The sequence below is a fragment of the Crinia signifera genome, chromosome 9 (assembly GCF_055691185.1).
Source record: "Crinia signifera chromosome 9, ASM5569118v1, whole genome shotgun sequence".
Taxonomy (NCBI): Eukaryota; Metazoa; Chordata; class Amphibia; order Anura; family Myobatrachidae; genus Crinia; species Crinia signifera.
Genome location: NC_139225.1, coordinates 117,282,126 through 117,309,079, shown reverse-complemented (window position 1 = coordinate 117,309,079; position 26,954 = coordinate 117,282,126). Strand labels below are relative to the sequence as shown.

At 47.2% G+C, this 26,954-nt stretch overlaps 1 protein-coding gene across 1 annotated transcript in view; it reads right to left on the bottom strand.

Moving 5' to 3' along the window:
* Positions 1-26,954, bottom strand: part of VAMP7 (vesicle associated membrane protein 7) — a 64,613-nt gene that overhangs the window by 9,996 nt on the left and 27,663 nt on the right. Inside the window, exons 3-5 of the mRNA XM_083159574.1 lie at positions 16,845-16,997; positions 15,902-15,959; positions 1,844-1,981 (exon numbers count right to left, since the gene is read on the bottom strand). Of these exons, the coding sequence (XP_083015700.1) occupies positions 1,844-1,981; positions 15,902-15,959; positions 16,845-16,990 (342 nt within the window). The 5' untranslated portion in view covers positions 16,991-16,997. The remainder of the gene's footprint in view (positions 1-1,843; positions 1,982-15,901; positions 15,960-16,844; positions 16,998-26,954) is intronic.

The following is a 26,954-nucleotide window of genomic DNA, read 5'->3' as shown; positions in this document are numbered from 1 at the left end:
TGTTCTAGAGCAGCTTCATCAATCAAAAATAAGTCTATTCTCATTCTATATCTGGTCTCAATGTAAAGCACCTGTATGTATACAGACATTTCCTGTGATTGAACATTTTGGTGTAGAAAAAAACAAATGGCAATGATGGCAACTAATGAGAATCTAGTGGAGTAATTGGTACTTGTTTCCTAGCACGGCACCCCCGATTTTTAATTGTACAAACACCCTGATGGGTACTTACAATGTTAAATGCAACCCCATTGGCAACGCCACCCCCACTATCAACGCCAACCCGAAGCGTGGCAAGCGCAGCGAGCCCACGAGGGGTGGCAGTACGCGTCCTCCGACCTTTTCATACCCCCACTATCCACGGCAGCGTGGAGTTGACTTTAGATAGTGTGGTGAGCGCAGCGAGCCACCTAGCCCGAAGTGTGGCGAGCACAGCGAGCCCCGTGAGGGAACGCGGATTACTTATCATGTATTCAATGTCCGCTCGCCATGCTTCGGGCTCGGTGGCTCGCCACACTATGTAAAATCAACTCCACGCCGATGTAGATAGTGGGGGTATGAAAAGGTCGGAGGACGCTTACCGCCGCCCCTCGCCACGCTTCGGGTTGGCATTGATAGTGGGGGTGGCGTGGACAATGGGGGTGCATTTAACATTGTAAACACCCATCAGGGTTGTACAATTAAAAATCGCATTTGCTGGCGATATTTAACTGTACATTCCAGGTCATTTTCCCGAATATCGCATTGCATCCCTTATGGCATGGTATTCGATGGGCGCCGTGCTAGGAAACAAGTACCCAGTAATTCACTTAACAGCAATAGTCCCAAAGTGCTAGAGAAAAGGTCTACAGAAAAATGGCCACACAGGCCGTACATTTTCCCTTGCACTCCATAAGGATGCACAGGATTCATCTGAATATATCCATAACGGCATTTTAGTACATCTGTTTGGGAAGTGATTGTAGCATGCTATTTAGTTGCTATGGGCAACTGCGGTTTTTCTACAATTTACAGTAAGACTATTTTCATATGCCCCAAACGGTGATTCTGGTCTATAAATTTTGGCAAACTGGGCCTGCCCAGCAAACTTATGTAGGGCACACACAGATTGTATGGAAATTGAAAGAATTGATGAAAAATCATTGTGTGTGTACCCAGCATTAGTGTGCCATTACATGCAGTACACACCACACTGTAATTATATGTAGCAATATTAACCTCTCAAAGCATTTAAAAAATATATATAGATTACAAGCCACGCGGAGAAGTCAGTGCAGCACCTTAACGATCCCAAATTCCAGAAATCTAAGTATGAATGAGAAAAGGTTGTGAGAAATGACCCTGGGTGCGGTCATGAGATGTGTATGCGGAATGCAGTGGTCACATGTGTCCGTATGACCGGCTTATACAGCATGTGACTGCTGAGTGCTCATATGACTACTGGCTGCTGTTATACACCCTCACAGGGAGATATGTGCCAAGAGAAACAAGCGAAGCCTAGAATAGGCATAGGCAACATGTGGCTCTCCAGCTGTTGTGAAACTACAAGTCCCAGCATGCCTTTCCACAGTTTTGCTATTAGGGAGTGCTAAAACTGTGTCACTCCTGCTGAGACTTGTAGTTTCACAACAGCTGGAGAGCCACAGGTTGCCTACGCCTGCTCTAGAGTATGTTCTACGTACAACTACAAACTAACTTCCATATAAAGAGGTTATATTCTAGTTACATATATAGCACTATACTACAAATATGTGTCATATAAGATAATAAAATGGCTATATAAATGATCGGAACTCTAGAAAGAAGCCCCTGAGCGTTCCATGCTCAAGTGTTCATATCTTACCAGCTGCGCTGCAAGGACACTCGAGAACTCGCTGTTCATGGCGTAGGGGAGCGCCGTCTGTGCCCTGGATCCATACGTGGTCTGGAACCTCTTCTTGACTTCATTCAAGAAATTAAAAGCTCTGGAACGTTCAAACTCCTAGAATAACAGACACCCCACGTGAATGGGCAGACTATGAGAACACAATGTTTATGCCATACACTTCAGCAACAGCTTCAGTAAGAGTATGCGTTATGTAGACGTTTACAGACAATGGGGACTCGTCCAACACGTGCAGTAAGTGTTGCGGAAGGAAGGGGTCAATTTACTAAAATGGGGGAGTTCTGTTGAAGTTGGGATGTTGACCATAGTAACCATTGAGATTCTATGTATTATCTTCTAGAGCAGTGGTTCTCAACCTTGGTCCTCAGGACCCCCCAACAGTGCATGTTTTCTCCACACAGAATCACAGGTGAAATAATTAGCTCCACCTGTGATCTTTTAAAATGTGTCCTTGAGTAATGAGTGCACCTGCCGGGCGACCTGGAAAACGTGCAGTGTGGGGGGTCCTGAGGAACTAGGTTGAGAACCACTGTTCTAGAAGGTGCTAAATAAAAAAGTAGAATCTGATTGGTTGCCATGGGCAACTTCCCATCTTGACTAAAAATCCAATCTTAGTAAATTTACCTCTTAGAAACAGTGAAACCAAATAATCTGAAAGTGGATATGCGCATTGACGGTATACTTTGTAGCTATAGGGCCTGATTGTAATCTGTTCTGTCCCCAGCGTGTTCGCACCAGGGACCGATGTTTACACTCTGCTCATATTTGCATGTGCAGTGCTGCTGTGCGGGCGACTTGCTGAGGCGTTTGCACAGGATGTTGGGTGACCCCATGCGAGCAAATGACGTCACTCACATTAGGATGGAAGTGTGAGGCTACACAGGCAGCGGTCACCAATAAGAAGATTCACCTGATAACTAATAAGCTCTTGTGCTGAGCTACACACACACACACACACACACACACACACACACACATCACTGTGTATTGTGCAGCACTGCGGTTTAATCTCCTCACATGAGCTTCAAGCAACTTATCTCCTATGTACAGTTTGACCTGGGCAGGAAGTGCTTATCTGAGCTAGAGAATGCACCACATCACATCTGGCTGACAAAAGCACCAGTGAAATCTCCAAAATTGAGTTAGGAAGGTCAAGTATATTTGTTCACATTTACCTATACAGTATACCACAGCTCTGTTCTACAGTGTTACCACACACTCCATTAGAGACCTCTGAAGCTGCTGCCACCTCTAAGGTGATTGCACTAATTGGGTAGAGATAAAGAAGCTGGGAATGCAGTTACAGTAAGCTCAGGTACTGTGACATCACTGACCTACGTATAAAAGAACCAATCCACTCGGTGCATTTCTGCACGCCAAGATGTCCCAGCACGCAGGAGCTTACAGCAGAAAAGTGGGAACTTAAACATTTATTACTAATATAAAGTCCTGTAAATTTCATGTAGATTGATAAACTCAGTGCTAAAAGCATTTAGGATATGGATGATATCAATCTCTTATATATTTAGCCAGATCTGTCACTCAACCCCTGTGGAGAACGTTCCTGTGTAGAACAGTTTCACTTTCATGTGTCTGACGTTCCACCCCCTTGACATCACCTCCCCCCGCCCAGCCAGGGCTACAGTACACGCCCACCATCCACCATTACTCCACAGCCACCATCCACCATTACTCCTGCACATCCCTACCCTCTGCCAGGACCCCCGCGACCCCCCTCCCGCGATTCGCGGGACCCCCCGCGACCCCCCCTCCCGCGAATCGCGGGACCCCCGCCCCCCCCCCCCCCGGCGAATCGCGGGACCCCCGCCCCCCCCCCCCCCCGGCGAATCGCGGGACCCCCGCATTCCACCCTCCCGCGAGTCTCGGGACCCCCGCGACCCCCCCTCCCGTGATTCGCCGGACCCCCGTGAACCCCCCCTCCCGCGATTCGCGGGACCCCCGCGACCACCCTCCCGCGATTCGCGGGACCCCCGCGACCACCCCGGTATCCGGACTATTGTTAGACAGCACTTACATCGACAGCCATTACATCGACACCATTAGTTCGACAGCTCAATAGGTCGACATACCATTAGGTCGACATGTCATTATGTCGACAGCTCATTAGGTCGACAGCTCATTAGGTCGACAGCTCATTAGGTCGACAGCTCATTAGGTCGACACTGCCATTAGGTCGACAGTTTCTATGTCGACAGTCAAAAGGTCGACATGGGTTTTTTCACTGTTTATTGAGCCGACATGCGGTATTTCATGCCCTACTATCCACTAGGGCGTGGTGGGAGAATAAAAAAGGGATTTTTGTAAGAACTTACCGTTCGAATCCCTTTCTCTGATATGGTCCTGGTGACACAGCTTCACATTGGGATGTAGGAGGGTCCGCAGGAGCCAGGCACCTATCCTAAAGCTTTTGGAGGGTAGGCTCCTCCCCTACTGCATCCCAGATTCCTCAGTTCAATCTTTCAAAGCCACTGGAATACATTAACTCAGTACAACGCCTGCACATATCATATGCACAATTTTAAATTTAACTTTTCAACCAATTATAACATGAAACATCATGAACACTGGCATACTTACTGAGCGTAAGGGAGGGATCGCTGTGTCACCAGGACCATATCAGAGAAAGGGATTCGAACGGTAAGTTCTTACAAAAATCCCTTTTTCTCTTTCAATGGTCCTGGTGACACAGCTTCACATTGGGACGTTCCAGAGCCGGTCCTTTTGGGTGGGTACGCTCAGGTCTGCAGTTCTCATCACTGCTCGCCCGAATGATGCGTCCACCGACGCGAACTCATGGAACCTATTGAATTTGGCAAAAGTATGAACAGATGACCAAATGGCAGCCCTGCAAACCTGCTCAGCTGTTGCCCCAAGTCGAACCGCCCAAGAGGTGGTAACCGACCTGGTGGTATGCGCATTAATCCTGGCCGGTACAGGCCTACCAACTTTAGCATATGCAAACGCAATAACAGAGCGCAACCACCTAGCAATGGTCTGCTTAGAAGCAGCCCAACCAATTTTGTGTATGTCATACAAAACCAGTAAAGTATCAGTCTTTCTGACACTCTTAACTCTGTCCACCTAAACGCGCAAGACGCGCCCAACATCCAAATTCCTCAATTTGTCCCTTTTCCTAGAACCCTCTGGGGGTTGAAACACAGGCAGAACCATCTCCTGATTTAGATGAAAAGCAGAGACTACTTTTGGTAAAAATCTTGGGGTACTGTCCGAAAGACAGCCCTATCATCATGACATATAAGGGAGGGAGACTTGTAGAACAAAGCTCCCAACTCCAATACTCTTTTTTCTGACGCCACCGCCAACAAAATACCAGCTTCCCTGTAAGGAAACTAAGGTCAGCCAACCTTAACGGCTCAAAAGGCGCCCTTTTAAGGTACTCCAGAACCAGAGATAATTCCCCTGGCGCTACTGGTTGCTTGTAGGGAAGGTTCAATAAAGAAAACCCCCTGCAGGAAGATCTGACTTCCAGTATTAATGCAACCCTTCTTCGGAAAGAAATTGACAAGGCCGAGATATGTACTTTGAGTTACTGAAGGCTTAACCCAGAGGAAAGTCCATTCTGTAAAAAACTCCAACAATTTTAGCCACTTTAAATCGGGATGTGTGTGATTTCTATCTTTCACACCATCGAATATAGGTCTTCCAGACCCTATAATAATTTTCAGAAGACTCTCTGGCTTTAATCATCGTGTTAACCACCACCTCTGAGAATCCTATATTCCTCAAAATGGCGGTTTCAACTGCCAGGCCATCAAAATTAATCAAGCTGAATCCAGATAGTTAAACGGTCCTTGTCTTAGACGGTCTGACCTCAGAGGTAGACGCCATGAGTCCACAGAGAATTTCTGAAGCCTCGAGTACTAGGACCTCCTTGGCCAATCTGGGGCCACTAAAATTACTGGAATTGTCAGAGCCTGTATCTTTTTCAACACTCTTGCCAGCATTGGAACTGGTGGAAAAACATAAAGAGAATTCCCCTCCCAGGGGATAGACATGGCATCCACCGCTTCTGCCAGTGGATCCCTCATCCTGGCATAAAACCTGGGTACCTGATGGATGAATCTGGATGCCATCAGGTCCCCCTCCAAGGTTCCCCACCTCCATGTAATCTGGTGGAATACTTGTGGGTTCAGGCTCCATTTCCCTTCCATCAGCTCCTTCCTGCTCAGGAAGTCGGCCTCTATATTCTCCATTCCTGGTATAAATATTGCTGATAATGCTGGAACATTCTGTTCCGCCCACAAGAAGATTCGGGACACCTCCCACATAGCCAGCTTGCTGCGTGTGCCTCCCTGGTGGTTCAGATAAGCCACAGCTGTGGCGTTGTCAGTCTGAATCCTTAAAGGGAGCCTCTGCAACCTGTCTCCCGCTAGAGAAAACACTTTCCACACAGCTCTCAGTTTCAAGATACTGATCGGTAAGGCAGATTCCTATGGAGTCCACAAACTCTGCAGACGCAGGTCCAAGACTACTGCCCCCCCAGCCCCTGAGACTGGCGTCGGTAGTGACTACCAGCCAGCTCCAGGACTGCAGTGACCAACCCCACTGAAGGGAGTCCACGTCTGTCCACTATTTCAGGGAGGCTCGAGTTTCCGAAGACAGCACTATCTGTTCAGATTTCATGGTCTGTGTGATTCCTGACCAAGCCTTCAAAACATTCTCACTGGAACACCCGAGAGTGGAACCTGGCAAACTGCCGCGTCTCGAAAGACGCCACCATCTTCCCCAGCAGCTTGAGGCACCTCCATACTGATGTGCTCCGAGAGCTGAGAATTTCCTGGACTAAGGCAACCAGATCCCTGGCCTTTGCCTCCAGTAAAAATACCCGATGTAGATGGGTAACCCGAATGACCCCCAAGAATTGGAGTCTCTGTGACGGCACCAACTGAGACTTTTGTAAGTTTAAAAACAAGCCGTGAGCCTGCCAAAAACCCAATGGCTTTTGCCAAGTGACTCTTCAACATGTCTGCTGACTCCGCTCTGAACAGCAGGTCGTCCAAATATGGGATAACGGTGTTTCCCCTCAGTCGAAGCACAGCCGCCATTACAGACATTATCTTGGTGAATACCCTTGGCGCTGAGGCCAGGCCGAAGTGCAACGCCTGGAATTGCAAGTGTATGGTCTCCTATCTCAATAGGGCCTGATGTCCTGGGTGAACAGGAACATGAAGGTACGCGTCCTGGACATCCATGAACGCCAAAAATTCTCCCTGGTCCAGGCTTCACAGCCCTGACCATAGAGACTCCATTTTGAAATGGTCTACCCACAAATGGATAATTAACGACTTTAAATTGAGAATCGGTCTGAAAGACCCGTCTGGTTTGGACACCCGACACAGTGGAATAAAAGCCTTTTTTCCATTCCGCTCTGGGGACCGGGATCACCACACCCTTCTCTAAAAAAGAATGAGCCGCTCCCAAGGGAGCTGTACGGAGCCGAGCCCCTTTTGGTATTGGCGTGGGAATGAATCTTCTTGGAAGAAGACCCTTGAAGGGAATTCTGTAACCCTGGGTTGTAATTTCTAACACCCAAGAATCCCGGTCTAACAATGCCCATGCGTCTTTGAACAGTGTCAGATGTCCCCCCATCTAGACCACCGCCGGGCAAAACCCTTGGCAGTCATGCAGATGGTTTGTCCTCTTCTTTGTGTTTTGGTTTCTTATTTTTGAAAGGAACCAAATTTAGACTTTAGGACCTTTCCCCTGAAGGGCTGCCCTCAGAAAGACGCACCTCCTCTAAGGGAGGGCCGCAAGGCTGGCCTGAAAGCAGGAACCTTGATGTCTGCTTGGCTGCAGGGACTGGCAGGAAACTACTTTTGCCACCTGTGGCCTGCTTAATAACTTCTTCCAGTTCAGAAGCAAATAACAGCTTTCCTTTAAAAGCTATTGTCTCTAAGGCTTTCTTAGACACATTATCTGCCTCCCAAGCCTTAAGCCAGAGGACTCTCCTGTCATTTACAGACACTGTGGAAACTCTGGCAGCCATTTTGAGAGCTTCCTCTCAGACTTCAATACATGCTCTGCAGCCGTTTTTAAGCTTCTCTGCAAGCAATAACACACAAGGGTCAACGTGTAAAATAGTGCACAAATTTCTGGCCCACACGATCATGGCCTTAGAGACCCAGGCTGAAATCATCAGAGGGCGTAGGGTGTATCCCACCCCTTAAAATAATGCTTTGAGGTTACCCTCCAGCTTTTAGTCTGCGGGGTCCTTAAACGCTGCTCCCCCTTGTACTGGTAGCACAGTGGCTCCACCTGAGGTCTTGATACACGTGTCACAGAAGCATCTACCACTGGGACCTTTTTTTCCAGAGGTCAGCATGCGCCTCAGGCATGGGGTACAGGCTTAGAAATCTTTTAAGTATCTGAAGCCTTTTATCAGGGGTTTTTTAGGCCCCTTTGCAGGGAGATATCAGAATCTTTACGCTGTCTCATAAAAAACAACCTTTGCAGGAGTTTATCCTTCACAGACAAATTTAATGCCTGTTTAACAGCAGTAATAAAATCCTCTACCCCTGAGGCTGAGGACTCTTCAGAAATATCACCCTGGTTTGGTTCTGTGTAGTCTCCTACCTCATCAGCAGCTAATAATGGCTCTGAATAAGACCTTTTAGGTGTCCCCACAGAATAACCATAAAACTTGTGCAACAAGTAATTTAAACCTGCTGATTCCCATAGCAGTATCCTGCATGACCAGTAATAAATCAGGATCTGTCTGGGTCCGAGGCACAGAGCTAGGGGACTGCTGAGAGAATGGCAATGGTCTAGAGAAATTACCAGCCATCACTCTGCCTGTCCAGTAATGCACCAAAGCATTTTCAGACCTGCCTAGGGCTTGGCCCATGCAAGTTCCGATGTACTACCCTCTGGAGTTCACTCCCCATGGGTTTCACAGCAGCGCATATAAATACATAAGCCCCCCTCAGGGACAATTCTCAGTGTACAACCACTGCAAGCGCTCAATGCATTTGAGGCTCCCTCCCCCAAGACCACAGGCTGTTGCTCAGACCTGATGTTCTCAATTAACACAGTCCCAGCATTAAATGTACAAACATTATATACAGAACCAATATACTCAGTTCACTTAGCTTTCTGTAGTCTTCAGAATGGGGAAAGCGATGCCCAGGAAATCCAATCACTCTGTCAGGATCTGTAAGCCAGCTCAGCTCCGCTGCAAGCGTTCTGAATGGCGCCAAAACAGAGTGAGGGAAGGGATCAAGTCCCTGCTGCTGCGGGGTCTGTGACTTTTGGCGCCAACTACCCCCAGACAGCCGCTCCCATTGTAGGATCTCCTTGTTCCAGTATCTCCCCCTCAGCTGGGGACCACTCGGAACATGCCTGTAACAACACTGCTGTCCTCTCGTACCAGGAGCTCAGTGTGTAAGCTCCGCATAAAATGGCCGCCGCCATCACGGAGCGCCTGTCCCCCATGATCCCCACCTAGCGTGAAGCCGGTTTCAGAGCGCTCCGGAGCCCAGGCAGCTTCTTAAAAGAAGCTGTAAGCGCTGCACAGGGAGGCCAGACAGCGTCTCCCATGTGCACAGTGAGCTGACAGGACGCGCTTCTGTCAGCTCCTGCTGCGCTAGCAGTGTGAAGATTCACTAATGAGAATCCTCACACTGTGCCTACCTAGCTAGTGTAAAAGTTAATAAAATAATAAAAACATTAACTAGCTCTACTCCTTCGGCTGCTCCGGCAGCCCTTTAGAATAGCACCCACTCCAGTGGGCACCTAACACGAACTGAGGAATCTGGGATGCAGTAGGGGAGGAGCCTACCCTCCAAAAGCTTTAGGATAGGTGCCTGGCTCCTGCGGACCCTCCTACATCCCAATGTGAAGCTGTGTCACCAGGACCATTGAAAGAGAAATAGTGTGCCGAGCGCAGCGAGGCACCGTGCCCGAAGCATAGCGAGCGGCTGCGGTACACTTCAAACTGTGTCCATGTCGGCCAAAACTGTGTCCATTCGGCCAAAAAACAGTGAAAAATCCCATGTCGACCTTTGACTGTCGACATAGACTCTGTCGACCTAATGGCAGTGTCGACCTAAAAACATGTCGACCTAATGAGCTGTCGACCTAATGAGCTGTCGACATAATGACATGTCGACCTAATGGTATGTCGACCTAAAACCATGTCGACCTATTGAGCTGTCGAACTAATGGTGTCGATGTAATGGCTGTCGATGTAATGGCTGTCGATGTAAGTGCTGTCTACTATCCGTCCCAGACCCGACCACCCCCTCCCGCGATTCGCTGGACCTCCGCGACCACCCCCTCCCGCGAAACGCGGGACCCACGCGACCCCTCCCTCCCGCGAGCCCCCTGCATCCTCCCCTCCCGCGATTCGCGGGACCCCTGCGACCCCCCCTCCCGGCATTAAAAGGGCCCCCCACGACCCCCCCCTCCCGCGATTCACGGCACCCCCCCCCCCCCTACTGTGATTTGCGACCCCCCTCCCACAATTCGCGCCGCCCCCTCCCGCGATTCACGGAACCCCCTGTAGCGCCCCCCTCCCGCGATTTGCGGGCCCCCTCGGCACTTCTCGCGATTTGCGACCGCCCCCTAATTCACACATTCGGGGACCCCACCTCCCGCGATTCATGCCCCCCTCACGCAATTCACGGCACCCCCCACACCCCCCTTCCTGCGATTCGCGACCCCCCCTCCCGCGATTCACGAAACCCCCCGTAGCGCCCCCCTCCCGCGATTTGCGGGCCCCCTCGGCACCTCTCGCGATTTGCGACCGCCCCGTAATTCACACATTCGGGGACCCCACCTCCCGCGATTCATGCCCCCCTCACGCAATTCACGGCACCCCCCATACCCCCCTTCCTGCGATTCGGAACCCCCCCACGACCCCCCCTCCCGCGATTCACGGACCCCCGCACCACTCCCTTGATTCACGCCCCCCTCATGCAATTCACGGCAACCCCCCACACCCCCCCTCCTGCGATTCGCAGCCCCCCCACGACCCCCCCCTCCTGCGATTCATGACCCCTCCCGTGATTCACGGACCCCCGCACCACCCCCCCTTGACTCACAGCACCCCACGCGCCCCTCCCGCAATTCACGGACCTCCGCAACCCCCCCTCCCGCAATTCACTAACCCCGACAACCCCCCTCCCGCAATTTGCGGACCCCCCTTCCCACGATTCAAGCCCCCCCGCGCCCCCGCCCACGATTTGCGGACCCCCCCCCCCGCTAATCGCGGATCCCCACACACCACCCCCCCTCCCGCAATTTGCAGACCCCCTTCCGGCAATTCCACCCCCCAGCGGACCACCGTGGCCCCCGCTCCCGCATTTCACGTACCCCCGTGACAATGGGGGATCCTGTACCACCACAAGCAGGTACCGCCCCTAGGTGGGAAATCCGGCCCTGGCTGCCGCACTGCAGGTTTCCCCACTGCCCTCTGCACCAGCGCCACAACTTTTATCAATGTCTTGCCCACATACCACTATTATACAGCCTCCTGCTCTCATGCACGCTCACTCCCTCCCAGTGGGAGGAGACGCTCACCCACTGCCGGGAGCTGCATACTGTCCCCCACCCTCCTCCAGTTCTAGGGATGCCCATCGACCATCAATGATTTTCAAATAATCGATGGTTTATGGCCGATGTTGAATACTTTTGCCATCAATGTGGGAGGACACTGCCCTGCCTCCTGTTCTCCTGCCCCGTAACTTCCGCCAGTGGAGACCCGCTCACCCTGTGTTGCCCACATTTCCCTATCATGCTTTACCGCCCAGCCTCCTGCTCTCATGCACCCTAACTCCCACCCAGTCGGAGGAGACACTGACTCCTGTATTTCTGTGCTGCCACGCTGGACCCTCACCCACTGGCAGAAGCTGCACAGTGTCCACCACCCTCTTTAGTCCCCCGTATGCCGACACACCCCTATCACTACCCAGCTTCCTGCTCTCCTGAACCGTAACTTCCACCACTGGGTAATCGCTGACGCTGTGTTGCCCACATACCCCTATCATGCCTCATATCCCAGCCTCCTGCTCTCATGCACCCTAACTCCCACCCAGTAGGAGGAGACACTGACTCAGGGCCACCGTCCGGTACTCCTGTGCTGCCACGCTGGACCCTCATCCACTGCCAGAAGCTGCAATACAGGGCATCTTTCATACAATTCTAACCATATTTCTCACAATACAAATGTTCACAAATTAAGGGGCGTAGCCCCTTACGCCGGTGTGAAGAGCGCCCGTAGGGCGCGATGAATCACCTAGTAAGGTTATATATTGCAAATTGGCCAGTATGTACGCTCGATGTCGTTAACGAAACCCCCCCCCCCCCCGTCATTTATACATGCAGCGCAATCTTGACTATCTAGTCAATTACTGCATGAACAGCGTAGGGGGCGGCGACATCACTGACTGATATCGGTCAGTGGCCCTTATTCTGGTTCACTAGCAAAGGCAAATTCCTTCTCAAATGGACAAAACCATGTGCACTGCAGGTGGGGCAGATGTAACTTGTGCAGAGAGAATTAGATTTGGGTGAGTTATTTTATTTCTGTGCAGGGTAAATACTGGCTGCTTTATTTTTACACTGCAATATAGATCTCACTTTGAAGTAAAACCCCACCCAAATCTAATTCTCTCTGCACGTTACATCTGCCCCACCTGCAGTGCACATGGTTTTGTCCATTTGAGAAGGAATTTGCCTTTGCGAGTGAACCAGAATAAGGGCCAGTGTGTACGCACTATACCCCCGCAGCAGTGCCGATATAGTGAACTATATCAGCGCTGCCAGGCATAGCCCAGTGTGTCCCCAATTAATGAGGCCACTGAAAACCTCCAGAGAAGCAATACTCCTAATATTGCCCTGTGACTTCTAGCAGACATAAAAGCCTACATCTTCATTTTTGCTTTTTTAAATATGAATGATAGCAGCGGTATTCATTCTGCCCGGGGATTTAGACAAATAATGGCATGATTCCAAGTCACGACCAGATCTGTTTTGCGACATCTTGCACTTTCCTGGTGCACAGCCATCTGTATGAATGTAGCAAAAAAAAGGGAAGGGTGAAACCGCGCTTTAACTAAAATATGCAACAGGTGTAGGTAAAAATATACGAATATTTATTAATATAAAATAAATGAATATAGTATAAAATAGCGGGATTACATATCCCATAAAAACATGGATACCATATGCGTAATGCGTGAGATAATAGTCACCCACAATATGCTGCACAGTCCTGAGTCCGTTCCTAGAATGCCTCTGTAGTATTGTCCCGATTCACTTGGTTAGGAGAGTGGTGATCTCCACTCCAGGGAGCTCCTTGTTGTTTGATAGGTGCTCTACCTGGGATTAGGTGGTGGGGACCAGGGAGCGCCAGATGTTGTTTAGTGCTCTACCTGGTATTGGATGTTATTACCCCAAATTGTAAGCTGATGGGATGAGTTTCCGAGGCTGGACCAGCCTCGGAAACTCATCCCATCAGCTTACAATTTGGGGTAATAACATCCAATACCAGGTAGAGCACTAAACAACATCTGGCGCTCCCTGGTCCCCACCACCTAATCCCAGGTAGAGCACCTAACAAACAACAAGGAGCTCCCTGGAGTGGAGATCACCACTCTCCTAACCAAGTGAATCGGGACAATACTACAGAGGCATTCTAGGAACGGACTCAGGACTGTGCAGCATATTGTGGGTGACTATTATCTCACGCATTACGCATATGGTATCCATGTTTTTATGGGATATGTAATCCCGCTATTTTATACTATATTCATTTATTTTATATTAATTAATATTCGTATATTTTTACCTACACCTGTTGCATATTTTAGTTAAAGCGCGGTTTCACCCTTCCCTTTTTTTTGCTATATGTTGTTTGGGACTGACATCCCAATTCTGAAACCGCTGCTTCAGCTTAACAACTCCTTCCAGGCGCACTCTAAGGCCACACTAGTGACCGATTCTTCTTCCATCTGTATGAATGTGCCAAGACTTAGACGCACACTGTCAGCGCCCATAGGCTATGAAATACAGATTAAAGAGTTTTAAGACAAATCATCCGCCACACCATCGAAACTTGCACCATTTTATCGCCATATTCATGTCTGCAACCTTATGCCAAGTCCTTGCCCTGGTGTATGAATGTGCGTGTGTAAGTGCAAACACTGTGATGCCCACTCTCTGTGTCTTTAGAGGTGAAGGACCTCCAGCAGAGTATGGCCCCTAATGTATGTGCCTGAGGCCACAAGCACTTATTTAACACACCTGCACCACTACTGTAACCCACCCTTAATACATCTCTGTGCATCTGTATAGCCACCTTCTAGTCACTGGTCAGGTATATCCAATACTTTCTTTCTGAGACCACGTGCCTCAATTGCAACTGCTTCTGTGCATCTTGGGATGCAGGGCGCTGTATCTTTTTAGCATTGATGTATGCCCAGTTATTATTACATGTTATTTACAAGGCACCACACGTGATTCGCAGCGCCATACAATAGAACAGTACAGGGAGACAAAACTTTATACTATAGTAAATAAATAACAAAATCGTGCACAGGTAACAACGAGCACCACAATTCAATACACAATACAGTAGCAGGAGAGAACTGTAATGCCCCTATTACATCATTCCCCTATGGACCCGGGTCAGCGTCTGTGTAAAAAGGGGTAGCTGGAAAAAAAAAAAAACACTGATCCATTTCCCCTCAAATCCTACCCTGGGTGGAACACAGGAAGGACCCGGGGGCAGTAAAAGTGGACCTCCCGTTTACAGCAATGGGAGAGCCCAACCTCTGGACTGCAGCAGCCTGCGGACAGTATGGAGGTTGGGTGGGGGGGCACACACACACAGTCTCCGCTGTTGTCTGCTGTACTGTGCAGACAGCAGCAGAGCCAGGGAGGAGGTGAATGGATGCCTGTTTGCGGCATCCATTTACCTCGCAGAAGGGGGGGGGGGGGCTAGCAGTGCACAGAGGCTGGGGGCATCCCAGCAGCTTACCTTGGTGCTGGCTTGCCCCCTTGCGTGGCGATAGGCAGTCCGGGCGGGGCAGTTGGTGGTCCCGGTGCTTGCCACCAAGCGCGCCCCCGTTTACACTGCGAGTCAGGGAAAAATCCCAGATCCAACCCGGATTGGAACCACGTTCCAAATACCGGGTCAGATCCGGGATTTTGGTGTAAATTAGGTATAAGTGAAAGGTGAGAAGAGGGTTTTGACTACAAGAGGGAGGAGGACACTGCTCTGAGGAAAACAGTGGGAAGGGGCTACAGCCAGATAACATGTGGAGCAAGCAAACGGGAGGTGGTCTGACGGCAGGAAGTAAGCAAAAGCAGAGATGGTCAAGGAATGAGGCCGGGGCTTGGAGTAGCAGCCTCAAGACTAGGTTATGCAGAGGAAGGGTAAGCGTTGATGAATAGGTGAGTTTTCATTGCCCGTTTGAAGCTTTACAAGGTGAGGGAGAGTCTAATGGAGTAGAGGAACTCATTCCACTGAAGGGGTGCAGAACTTGCAAAATCTTGAACACATCGCCCATTTGTGTGACTAAAGGTCCCATGTGTTTGATTTCTACATCAAAACTTTGCAAACTATATTTTGTAATCTAGTGTACAGTAGAGATCTATGCCATGCAGACAGTAGCTAATCGGTCGGCATAGAAAGCGCTGGAGGAATAATAAGCATTTCTACCTTTGGATGTTTACATTCAATAAAAACCACCAGCCACCTGACCAATTTGCTAGAAACTTAAGGCCCCCACACACTAGAACTATTTTTTGGCCGATTGTCCGATTTCCGACCGATCGTCCGATATAATCGGCCGATTTTTTACCGATAACCGGCAATATTCGGACGAATATTGCAGATTATCAGTAAAGAAAGGCCGAAATATCAGACGTTTGGTCGGAAATCGGACAATCGGCCAAAAAATCGTTCTAGTGTGTGGGGGCCTTTAGCCATATAAGAAATGTTTTACGGTTATGCTTTTAGAAAGTACTCACATCATCAGTAATGCAAAGGTATATGATTCTGTCCTGACAGATATAATGGAACAAATAACTGTGGAAGGAGAACACAGAAAATACATTAGTATTAAGAATGTGTTAATGGTCGTATTATATACAAAGTACCAAATTTACTAAAGCAAACTGTATAAACATACAAATGTGAGATCAATACCCTCACCGGTCGGATCGGTTTTGTCGGAAACGGCTGTAGATGGTCCAATTCACGCCCGTTTTTCCGACAATCCACAGCCGTTTCATTGATTCATGGATTTTCCGACACTCAACAGTCGGAACATTGAAGTCAGACTGTCGAGTTTGTCGGATTGGGCAAAAATGGTCCGGGATTCACAGGGCGCCACTGATCCGGAAGCCCAAGCCACAGGGAGCCAAAGCCGCAGGGAGCCCAATCCAAAGCCGCAGGGAGCCCAATCCAAAGTCGCAGGGAGCCCAATCTGCAGGGGCCTAAAGGTTTCATACCCAATGGCATTTATTGAATGTACATAGAAACAGACCCCAAGTGTCATACCTCCTGCTCTAGATGCAATGGTGTCCAAAAACGTCAACCCACCACCAGCTTTAAGATCCACTTAGGTGTGATGATGGTATGATCTTTGTTACACAGGATCCCCTATATTGAGAATTCCCGGTAGTAATACTTACTACACCATCTCTGAGAATATATGGACTTTTAATAATCAACGAGCGCTGTTCGGTAATAGTTATACCATTGTGTTAGAGTGTTGTCTTTAAGATTTGGGATAACCTTTCTTTTTTACTACATCCAAATAGCAGCATGTGTGTGCACAATTATATAGTCCGCTAATTTCTTTATTGAAGCATGAAAACATGTTTTAGAATTACATTTGGGAAAATAAAGAAAACGAATATTGTATTTATAGTTTACCCGATATATTACAGAAGACACTACAAATCTCACCTGCCATGGGAGTACGTCAGCTTGTTGTTTTCCGATGGGATTTTGGCTAGGATCTGCTCCGTCACCTCCAGGAAATTTCCTCCACACCAGGCATGTTTTGCCAATATGGTGGTTCCTCTGGCAACGACGGAAAACAGGATAGCCATGACGCACCTGCCGAGAGTAACATGGACGTGTTAGCGGTCAGTCTGCAGTGGGTCACGGACCTACAGAATGTCAGTAACTCGCTGGGGGACTGTAGTCTGTCTGATACTCGCTGTGGATAGTGTATGACATACCTCCTTACTTACATTGCTTTTATTTTTAATTCCCTCATATTCAGGTTCCTAGTGACTGTTCTATTGCACATTATTGTTGTTTTACATTGTAATCTGGCCTGCAACATTACTGTGCCTGGTATAGAAAACCCACTTAACATAGGTCTAATCCCCTTTGTCCCCTTCTAACTCACTTGATGTCCCCCTACAAGTAGAACAAGTAGTAAAAAGTACTAAAAATTTTTTACAAAATTAATCTCAATATATTATAATAACATTAACAATAATACCACCACAACCACTCTCACTAAATGTGAATAACAATAATAACAAGCTAATACCCCTTTCACATTGCAAAATGCAGGGTCGCACCGGGACTTTGAAACGGTTCAGTCCCGGTGCGACCCTGCATTTTGGTCTGCTCACATCCCTTAGGCGAACCAGCAATATTGCCGGTTTGCTGACGTCATCCGGGGGCAGGGCAGAGCGTCAGTCTGTGATCATGGGCGGGGGAGGAGTCAGTGCTTAAAAGCTGGCGCTGCTCCAAGTACTGCCTCCTCCATTGGTTTGAACTGGAAACGGGTTGCTCGACTCGATTAACCCGTTCACACTGCAAAGCAACGAACCGGTAAGAACCCTTCTTTTTTACCGGTTCATATAGCCGTGTTGCTACCGGTTTGCGGGAAACGTTAACCCCTTTTACATCGCACCAATTACTGGGTCGAACCGGCATGAACCCAGTAATTAGGTGTGATGTTAAAGGGGTATCAGATTAAGCAAGCCATACATCAGAACGATTTCAGGCTCGAACGCACAATTTTGAGGGTCGTATGATGCATTGTGTGTTTTTTCTTTTGTATGCAAATCATGAGGTGTTAAGGTACAATGAGCAGTCCCGCGGGTCGGGAGGTTGATCCTCAGATCATATGTGCTGCACATATGATCAGCCGTGATTGAGTGCATATACTGAGTGAGTTTTGGCGCATGCAATCGGTCGTTCGATGGATGGTACGACACGCATCATTTGGCTGGCATTTTCCCGGACACTGTGATGCATATGATCGATCGTGAGACGTACGCGGCAGCTGAATCGTACTATGCATCGTTGGCACATCGTGTGTCAAAAATGCACCAAATTGTGAGTCCAGGACTGTGGGGGAGTTCAAAGGAAACCGTGACACGATCAGGATCGCAAGCTGGTCGTTCTGATGTATGCCAGCTTTAGACAAGGATGTAGATGTTACTGGCAATGCGTAGGGCTACACCCGGAACTGTAACCGCAGGAAATGGATGGTGAAGAGCTGTGTCTGTCCATATTGCTATGACAGGCCATCATGAACACTATTTGTTGGGTATTTCCGTTAGAGAGCAGACAGCCCATCAGCATAACCCTGTGTCAGGGCATGATAATGGAATTGCAAGAAACAATGCAATATTTGTGCACTGCAGTAATATGCATGTACCATCATATCAGTCTTTGCTATTTCATTTGCAATGTAGTAGAAGATTTAACATTTGCCTGTTGCTCCCCCCCCCCCACCTTTATGTCCATACAAGACCCATGTGAATGCAGGCACTCAAAGGACCAGATAACGTGGTAGTAGCAAGCACAAAGCTGGCTGATTACCAGACTTCTCAGCGACTGCTTTATCTACTGTGTCTAAACCAAAAGTTCCCATTTGTTGCCCAAGAGGTTTCACAGTTCTGCAGAAAAACACAGCTGCAAAAAGATGCCACACTTCCTATTCTTACACCCAATAATGTAAAAGACAACTGTGTTGTATATGGTCTAAAGCCCCATAATTACTAAACGACAGTGGCCCTGATCGATATGATTAACCATATTGACCGCAGGTCTCGATATTGCATGTACACACTGAAGGATATCAGCCGCCAATATCGTTCAGTGACGTCACCAGGACTCGCTAAACATGCGGGTCCTTTGGCTATATAACCAAATTGACTTGAATGTTTAGAAGATGTCAATCATGGGAGCTGGCATAGTTAATGATATTAATTGTACACACTGGATGATATTAGGAAGCCCCTCTCTGAGCAATATTGTTCACCATATCCTCTAGTGCAGGCATGTCCAAACTGTTGTGAAACTACACACCCCAGCATGCCTTACCATAGTTTTAGAATTCTCTAATAGCAAAACTGCTGCGGCAAGGCATGATGGGACTTGTAGTTTCTCAACAGCTGGGAGGGCCATAGATTGGACATGCCTGCTCTAGTGTGTAGGGGCCTTAATATTACCAAAATGACTGAATCCATATGCCCATCTGCAGAGTTTCCACCCAAATCACTCTGCACTTATTGGCTAGATCAGTGTTTTTCAACCACTGTGCCGTGGCACACTAGTGTGCCTTGAGCTGTTCTCAAGTGTGCCCCCAGATCTAGAGATGCCCAAACCAGTTTACAGCCACCACCAGTTCAACTGTTATTTACTGGTCTCTTCTTTTCATGTAAAGGGCCAATGTATTTTATTTTTATTAACTGTGGGGACCAGTGTGATTGTGTTTTTATATGGGGGCCAATAGGTTAGTTTTTTTTTCCTGTGGGGGCCAATGTGTTTTGCCTTGTAGGGATCTCATGGTGTGCCTTGGCAATTTTAAAATCCTATTTAGTGTTCCGCAAGGTAAAAAGGTTGAAATGGGATAGATTATTAGTTCCTTAGATTGTAAGCTTGCAGCAGGGCCCTCTAACCACCAAGTCTGTCTGTTACCCAGTTTGTTTTATCACTGTCTACTATTGTAAAGCGCAACGGAATCTGCTGCACTATATAAGAAACTGCAAATAAACAAATAAATTTTGGACCCACGCACCTAGGAGTATCTTTTTTTTTTTTTTTTTTTTACCGCAACCCTAGTTCAAAAGTTTAGTCCTGAATCTACAGCCCAGGTCTTTGCATTTGAAAATGCACGTGTCTCGAAGTAAACTACCCAAGGTCAAAGTCCCAGGTCCCATGTACTAAAATATTAAATAAAGTACATTGCGTATTTAATGTTGTCTTTAGGATCAGTTATGTGGTGAGGGACAGGCTTCACTTCTGTGTGTGCACATATCTTAGGATTGGCAGCCACCAGCACTGGATTTGTCGATTACACTGACCATGAATAAATAGAATTGGTCCTAGGCCACCAACCCGAGGCACCCCAGGTTTTTTTTTTTTACATGCATCCGAGCAAATAAGTATTGAAGGGAGGAATTTGTGAAACACTAACAACTGTAGGATTCTGTGATGAAACGGACAGCATTGTGCTTCCGCTCTTGTTTCAAGGTAAAAAAAAAAAGACTGTTGCATAAGTACTCTGGGCCTAAAGGTGCCCCTACACTTAAAAAATTTATCGATCTGGCTGGTTGGAACAAAAACATGGTTATGGATGAGTGACAGTTTTCCAGCATTTCCAAGCAAATGGTCAACTGTCATTTGCTCTCATCCATAACCATGTTTTTGTTCCAACCATCCAGATCTGAAGATAAATCTGCTTGTGTATGGCCACCTCTGACACAAAAGCATCGCCACGGGGTCTTTGTATGCAGCAGCTATGCAATAGGACAATGCCGCAGGAGGTGTCTTGTGTAAAATGACGCCTCCTGTTGATTTTTGGGATCTGCTGCGGTGTCCTAAGATGCAGCATCAGATCACTCTGTGTGAACATCGGTAATATGAATGATCATTACGTTCCTAAGGGTTACCGACGGTATCAAGCAATGAGAGCCCTGTGAAATGCATTGCATCCCATTTTCTGGAACACTGGTCATCACAACCGCAAAATGGCCACAGCCTGTCGATTAGGTGGTGGCTTAGGGGGCAGTGCGAGAGGTCTCGTATCACATGGGCAGAGCTTAAACCATTGGAGATTTACACAACCATCGACTTTACAGAATCTGACCATATATAAGTGTTAAAATTAACTTGGCAAATCTCAACAGGATTCAATACCAGATTAGGGGGGTATAAATGTTTCTTTCCAAACCGCAGAAATAACGGGGAATAGTGGACATTTTCACGCAGAATGGATGGAATTCACATTACATTTATTCAATTTTTTTTTATTTTTTTCACGATTGTCAGAAACAATCCAAAAATTGGAAGAGACGTGGATCTGCGAATACACATCTTTTTAAGTGGAAACGGATGCTAATTTACAAATTTAGCAAACGCAGATTCAGGTTTTCAAAAGAGCCAAATCTACAGCAGCGAATCCTGGTCGTGAAAACATCCGGGATTGAACACTCGAGTCCCGTTAGACCTAGTGTGGCCGGTCAGCAATTTATACTAAAGAAACGGAATAGGGTACTAGAGTTGATTTCTCTAAATTATTATTATGAGTAATAATAATAATAAATAGTAATAATAAAAAATACTGTCACTGAGAGTACCACCATTGTCATGCTTCTAACAGGTATTTATCTTCCCCCTGTTCTTGTAAAGCAGTTGTGAAGCCACCCATGGGTTTATCAGCCAGAAAACTCTTAGATCAGCTGAAACAACTGAAATAGAGGTTAGACATTCTAGCGGCATTATGCATGTATGAAAAAGAGAGTTGGGTGGGGAGGAGCCTGCACTAGAAATTGGAAATAATTATCAATTATTGAAGGGATAATAAGTTGGGGAAAAGACTGACTATAATTGAAAGTTAAAAAATTCGGTACTTATGAGTTATCTGGGCGCCCGATTTTTTGATTGTATGCCTTAAGTTAAGGCATACAATCAGATGCGATGCGATGCGATATCGCATCGCATCGCATGCGACCATCGGATGCGATGACCCGATTTTTCCATAGGAATCAATGTTAAAATGGACAGAGTCCATTTTAACATGGAATTCAATGGGAAAAAGGGGTCCTCTTCATACCCCTACTATCCAAGTGGGCATGGAGTTGGATATAAACCTGTGGCGAGCGTAGCGAGCCACCGAGCCCGAAGCGTGGCGAGCGAAGCGAGCCCCGCGAGGGGACGGTATTCTATGTCCGCTCGCCACGCTTCGGGCTCGGTGGCTCGCTACGCTCGCCACAGGTTTATATCCAACTCCATGCCCACTTGGATAGTAGGGGTATGAAAAGGACCCCTTTTTCCCATTGAATTCCATGTTAAAATGGACTCTGTCCATTTTAACATTGATTCCTATGGAAAAATCGGGTCATCGCATCGCATCGCATCCGATGGTCGCATGCGATGCGATGTGCCCGATCCGACCCGATTTAGAAATCGGGCGCCCGGATAACTCATAAGTACCAAAAATTCTAGTCTAGCATCACCTACCAGCCTGTGCCAAAGGCTATGGCCTTAAGGAAAGTGATGGTCAGTGGTGCACCCCCGAGTATGGGTACGTTTAATTGAAAACACAAAGAGAAAAAGAAACTCGGGTGGGGTGCACTCTTATTCCCCAATCTAGGATTTGCTCAGCTGCTTGAAAAAAAAGATTTTTTTATTTTTTGTATATGCCAAGTGAAATAAATTTATTTAGAAGTCATATTGTGCAAAAATATCTAATGATAATTGATATGTTAATTTATGCTGCTCTAGCTGTTTTTATGAATAAATACAATAAAGGTGTATTTATTTTATCAATTTTTACTCCAATAGTAAGACCAATATAATTGCCTCTGGTTGCGAATTATCTGTAGACAATTGTAATGGGGCTGGTAAAAAGGATTGGCTGACCTTCATATATCCTCGGCATTATACATGTGACATAATAATACATGTACTTGCTGAGTAACAGTATAGTTAAAGGCTGCCCTTACGGTGAGGAAATATTTGCAAAATAGTAAAGTTGAAAGTGGAGCAATACAAGTGTATTGTGTAACGTCCTTACTCTTGTGGTTTTGTAATGTGACAACTTTATTCTTTCTTGTTACATAGAAGCAGAGAATTTTACGGCAAATAAAAACCATTCGACCCATCTAGTCTTCCCCTGTTTAACCATATTGTTACCTCAAACCCTATTTGATCCTTATTTCTTTGTAAGGATATCACATGCATGTTTAAATTGTTCTACCACCTCTGATGGGAGGCTGTTCCACTTGTCCACTAATCTATATGTGAAGTCATTTTTCCTGAGATTTCCATTGAACCTCCCTCCAGGCTCAGTGCATGTCCTCTCGTTCTGTAGTACCTGTGGAGCTGCTGAATTCCCCCGTATATGGTATGGGTCTATACACTATCACTCTATCATCTGGATACAGATATAAATACATGGAACCCCCAAATACATAAACTCTTTATACTACGCAGTGGGAAAAACCTCCTCTGTAATTCCCAGGTGAAGACAATCTATAGGTGGAGCCATAATGTAAACCCAGATGAGCGGTCTAATCTGTGGGCTCAACCTATCAGCTCAGCACAACATGTCCCTGGCTTCAGCAAAGGAACCAGATTCCAGGTGATATTCGCATGCATATTCCTACAGCCCGCAGTGGGATTCTTGTTCCTATAAGCGATGTTTTGAGTCTGCGCATGTGCAGAGTCAGGGTGCTTGCGGCCACGGTGAACAGGGTGTTCGCCAGATGCACACTCCCAAGTGTACGGGCGGGGGTTTGCATATGGGAACGGCCAGCGATGTACGGATGGTGCAATGGTTAGCATTACTGCCCCACAGCGCTGAGGTCATGGGTTCGATTCCCACCATGGCTCTAACTGTGCGGAGTTTGTATATTCTCCCCGTGCTCGCTTGGGTTTCCTCCGGGTACTCCGGTTTCCTCCCACAATCCAAAAATATACTAGTAGGCTAATTGGCTCCCAACAAATTAACCCTAGAATGTCTGTGTGTGCGTGTACATGTGGTAGGGAATATAGATTGTAAGCTCCACTGGGGCAGGGACTGATGTGAATGGTCAGATATTCTCTGTAAAGCGCTACGGAATATGTGTGCGCTATATATAAGAAACTGTTAATAAATAAATGGGCGTTCCCAGAAGAACGCTGGGCTTTCTCATGCAAATGCTCCCATGGTCATCTGGCCGCCCCCCACCCCTGTATCACTTTTATATGCGAGCACTTTCGCCATCAAATGATGTGGGTGGATCCCACTAGGCTGCGAATGGATATTACTGTGTAACATCTATTCGCAGGCCCTGCGAGGGAATCGCCCTTGTGAATGGGTGTCAGTCAGGCCACCACTCTCAAAGCGGGGCATGGTGGACTCGCAAGCACTTATCTAACAATTCCACGTAACAGGAATTCAGCAAGCCACAATGATGAATGGGCATTGTAAGCTGATGTCGGCACTAATGTCTCTGCTTTATATTTATTGTATAAATAGAAACGGCCAAGACGCGCACATTCCAGAAGAAAGAAAGGTCTATAGTGCTGTAAATGGCCTATTTGTACAATAACGGCCGGCTGCAAATGATATGGCAGGGTAAAATGCCAGCTGCATCCCTGCTAAAGAGGATGATTATGTATTGGTAGAATAGTCTGGTGACCGACCATTGACTAGTATTCTGATTAAATCACAGTTATTGCTCATTATCAAAGCTAGGGTTAATAGAGCTCATAATATCAGATGGAAGTTACAGGATTCCCCATAAGAACAGGACTTCATTCTCTATGGATTACTGGGAAATGACTGTTTTGCCTCCAGTTTCTTCACAGAATGTTAAACAGCTATTGTTAGAAGGCTGCAATCCACTAACAGGAATAATTACACTATTAAAACTTCCCGGTCACTAAGGTGTATGCACAAAGTACACAGCTGTGTTATTAAAACTCAAATGGACAGGAAGACTTATTGCAATGCTACATTATCCCCCCACCCCACCAGAGAGTGAGTAATGTCACATTACTCCAATATATTTATAACTACTACACACCTCTATGAGGTGAAGTACCACTAGTGACCACTCGATGGAACAAATGACTCCTTTGTGGGCTAAAAGAGGACATAACAAAAAGTGAAAGCAATATTTGCAGGGACACGGAATGTTTCAAACATACTTACCTCCACTCCAAGAATAGATGAGGGTCCCGAATATCAGGTCCCCTCCCAAAAGGGTGGGCAAGTCTCCTGCATTTAGCAGGGCCCCCTTATTAACTCCCTCTGCAGGTCAAATACCGGCATTCATGGCTTTTTGGGGAGGGGGTGGGGATAGAATGACGCAAATCGTATAATTTAGTACCACCCCCTCCCCAGCAACGAATAACTGCATTTACGTGGATGGGGTGGGGCTTCATGACAGCAAGCACCGCCCCCTGCAAAAGCGGCAAAGAGTCTCCTCCCAGGGCTTCACCAGGAGAGGAGAACTTCTAAGGTAGGCAAGGATGGTTTCAAACTTGCTGAATATAGAGGTAGCTGTGAAGACAGAGATTGGAGGAAGTAGCAGATAGGGACTGGGTGTGGAATGGAGAGTTTGTGGGCTAAAAACTGTCACAGCTCAAACTGGAAGTACACTGCAGAAGTCGTTAGTTTGACGGGCTTTAACTAGCAGGCCTACATATCAAACATCTCTATCTGCTCTGTGGCAGATTGCCATGATAAAGAAATGGGATACACCTCTTTTTTTATAGCTTATGTTATAGTTTTTGATGCCCTTTGACACATAACAGGGAACTGGTATAACCTTGTTTGCTAATTACAAATTATTTCAGGGACTGGTTGATAACATAAGTTCCCATTTGTTGCGTGAGAGGTTTAACCAGATCTGCAGAAAAACCATTAGAATGCCAATGACCACTTCCCATGTGTACACTCAATAACGAAAGACAACTGAAGTATATACACAGTCTAACAATGCAAGGAGGTGTGGGGCGGTGGGCCAGGGTCCAGCGTCTCATGGGCATTCCCATGAAAATGCTGGGCGTTCCCATGGAAATCGGTGATGCGGGGGGGAAGGCAGCTGACATCACCAGATTTCAGCTGCCCGCCCGTTATCTGTCGAGTGTGCACGCAAATCTAAGGGACTTGAGTCAGTTAGATAAGCGTGCACCCTCCATATAGTTCCCCCATAGGCTGCAAATGGATGTTTTGCAGCCGTGCGGGCGAACCCGCCGTGCGAGGGAGGGGGTCGGCCATGCTGGCGAGCGGCGTCTGAGGGACTCATGAGTCAACCAGAATAAAAGGCCTAAGTGTTGTCAATCTCTACAAAGCTCACTTACTAATTAAATGGAGTATATGGGTCTGTCAACAAGTTATCCTTGTACTGGAAGGTCAAGAAAAACTGGATCCGGCTGTTCAGTAGGCAGGCGTCCATCCTGTCCTTTTATCTACTGACCGGCCCAGTGTAATCCAATCACAATGTCATCATTTACAATGCTATAGGAGGAGGTCCTTGTGTTGTTGTAGTAGTCAAGCGGACTAAGGGGGCGATTCTGGTTGGTTTGCAAAAGCAAACTCCTCCTTTATTTGACAAAACCATGTGCACTGCAGGTGGGGCATTTGTACATATGCAGAGAGAGTAGATTTGGGTGGGGTTTGTTCAAAAAGAAATCTAAATTGTAATGTAAGAATAAAAGCAGTCAGTATTTACCCTGCACAGAAACAAAATAACTCACCCAAATGTAACTCTCTCTGCACATGTTACATCAGCCCCACTGCAGTGCACGTGGTTTAGTCCATTAAAGAAGAAGTTTGCTTTTGCAAACCAACCTGAATCACCACCTAAAGGTGGCCATACACAGGTCGGACCTGTTTTCCTTTGAACTCCCCCGGCATGGCTCCTTCCGAATTGGCGCTAGAAGTGCCATTTTTTTACATGCAATAAATTGCATGTGATTTATCACATGTGAAAGGACTCCCAGGGAGCTGCCGCTGGAGTTCAAGGGAAATCAGCATCCGCAATGTTTTGCCGATTGTCCGATTCCGATTGATCTTGTGAGCTGCACTTACGATCCAATAAGCACATA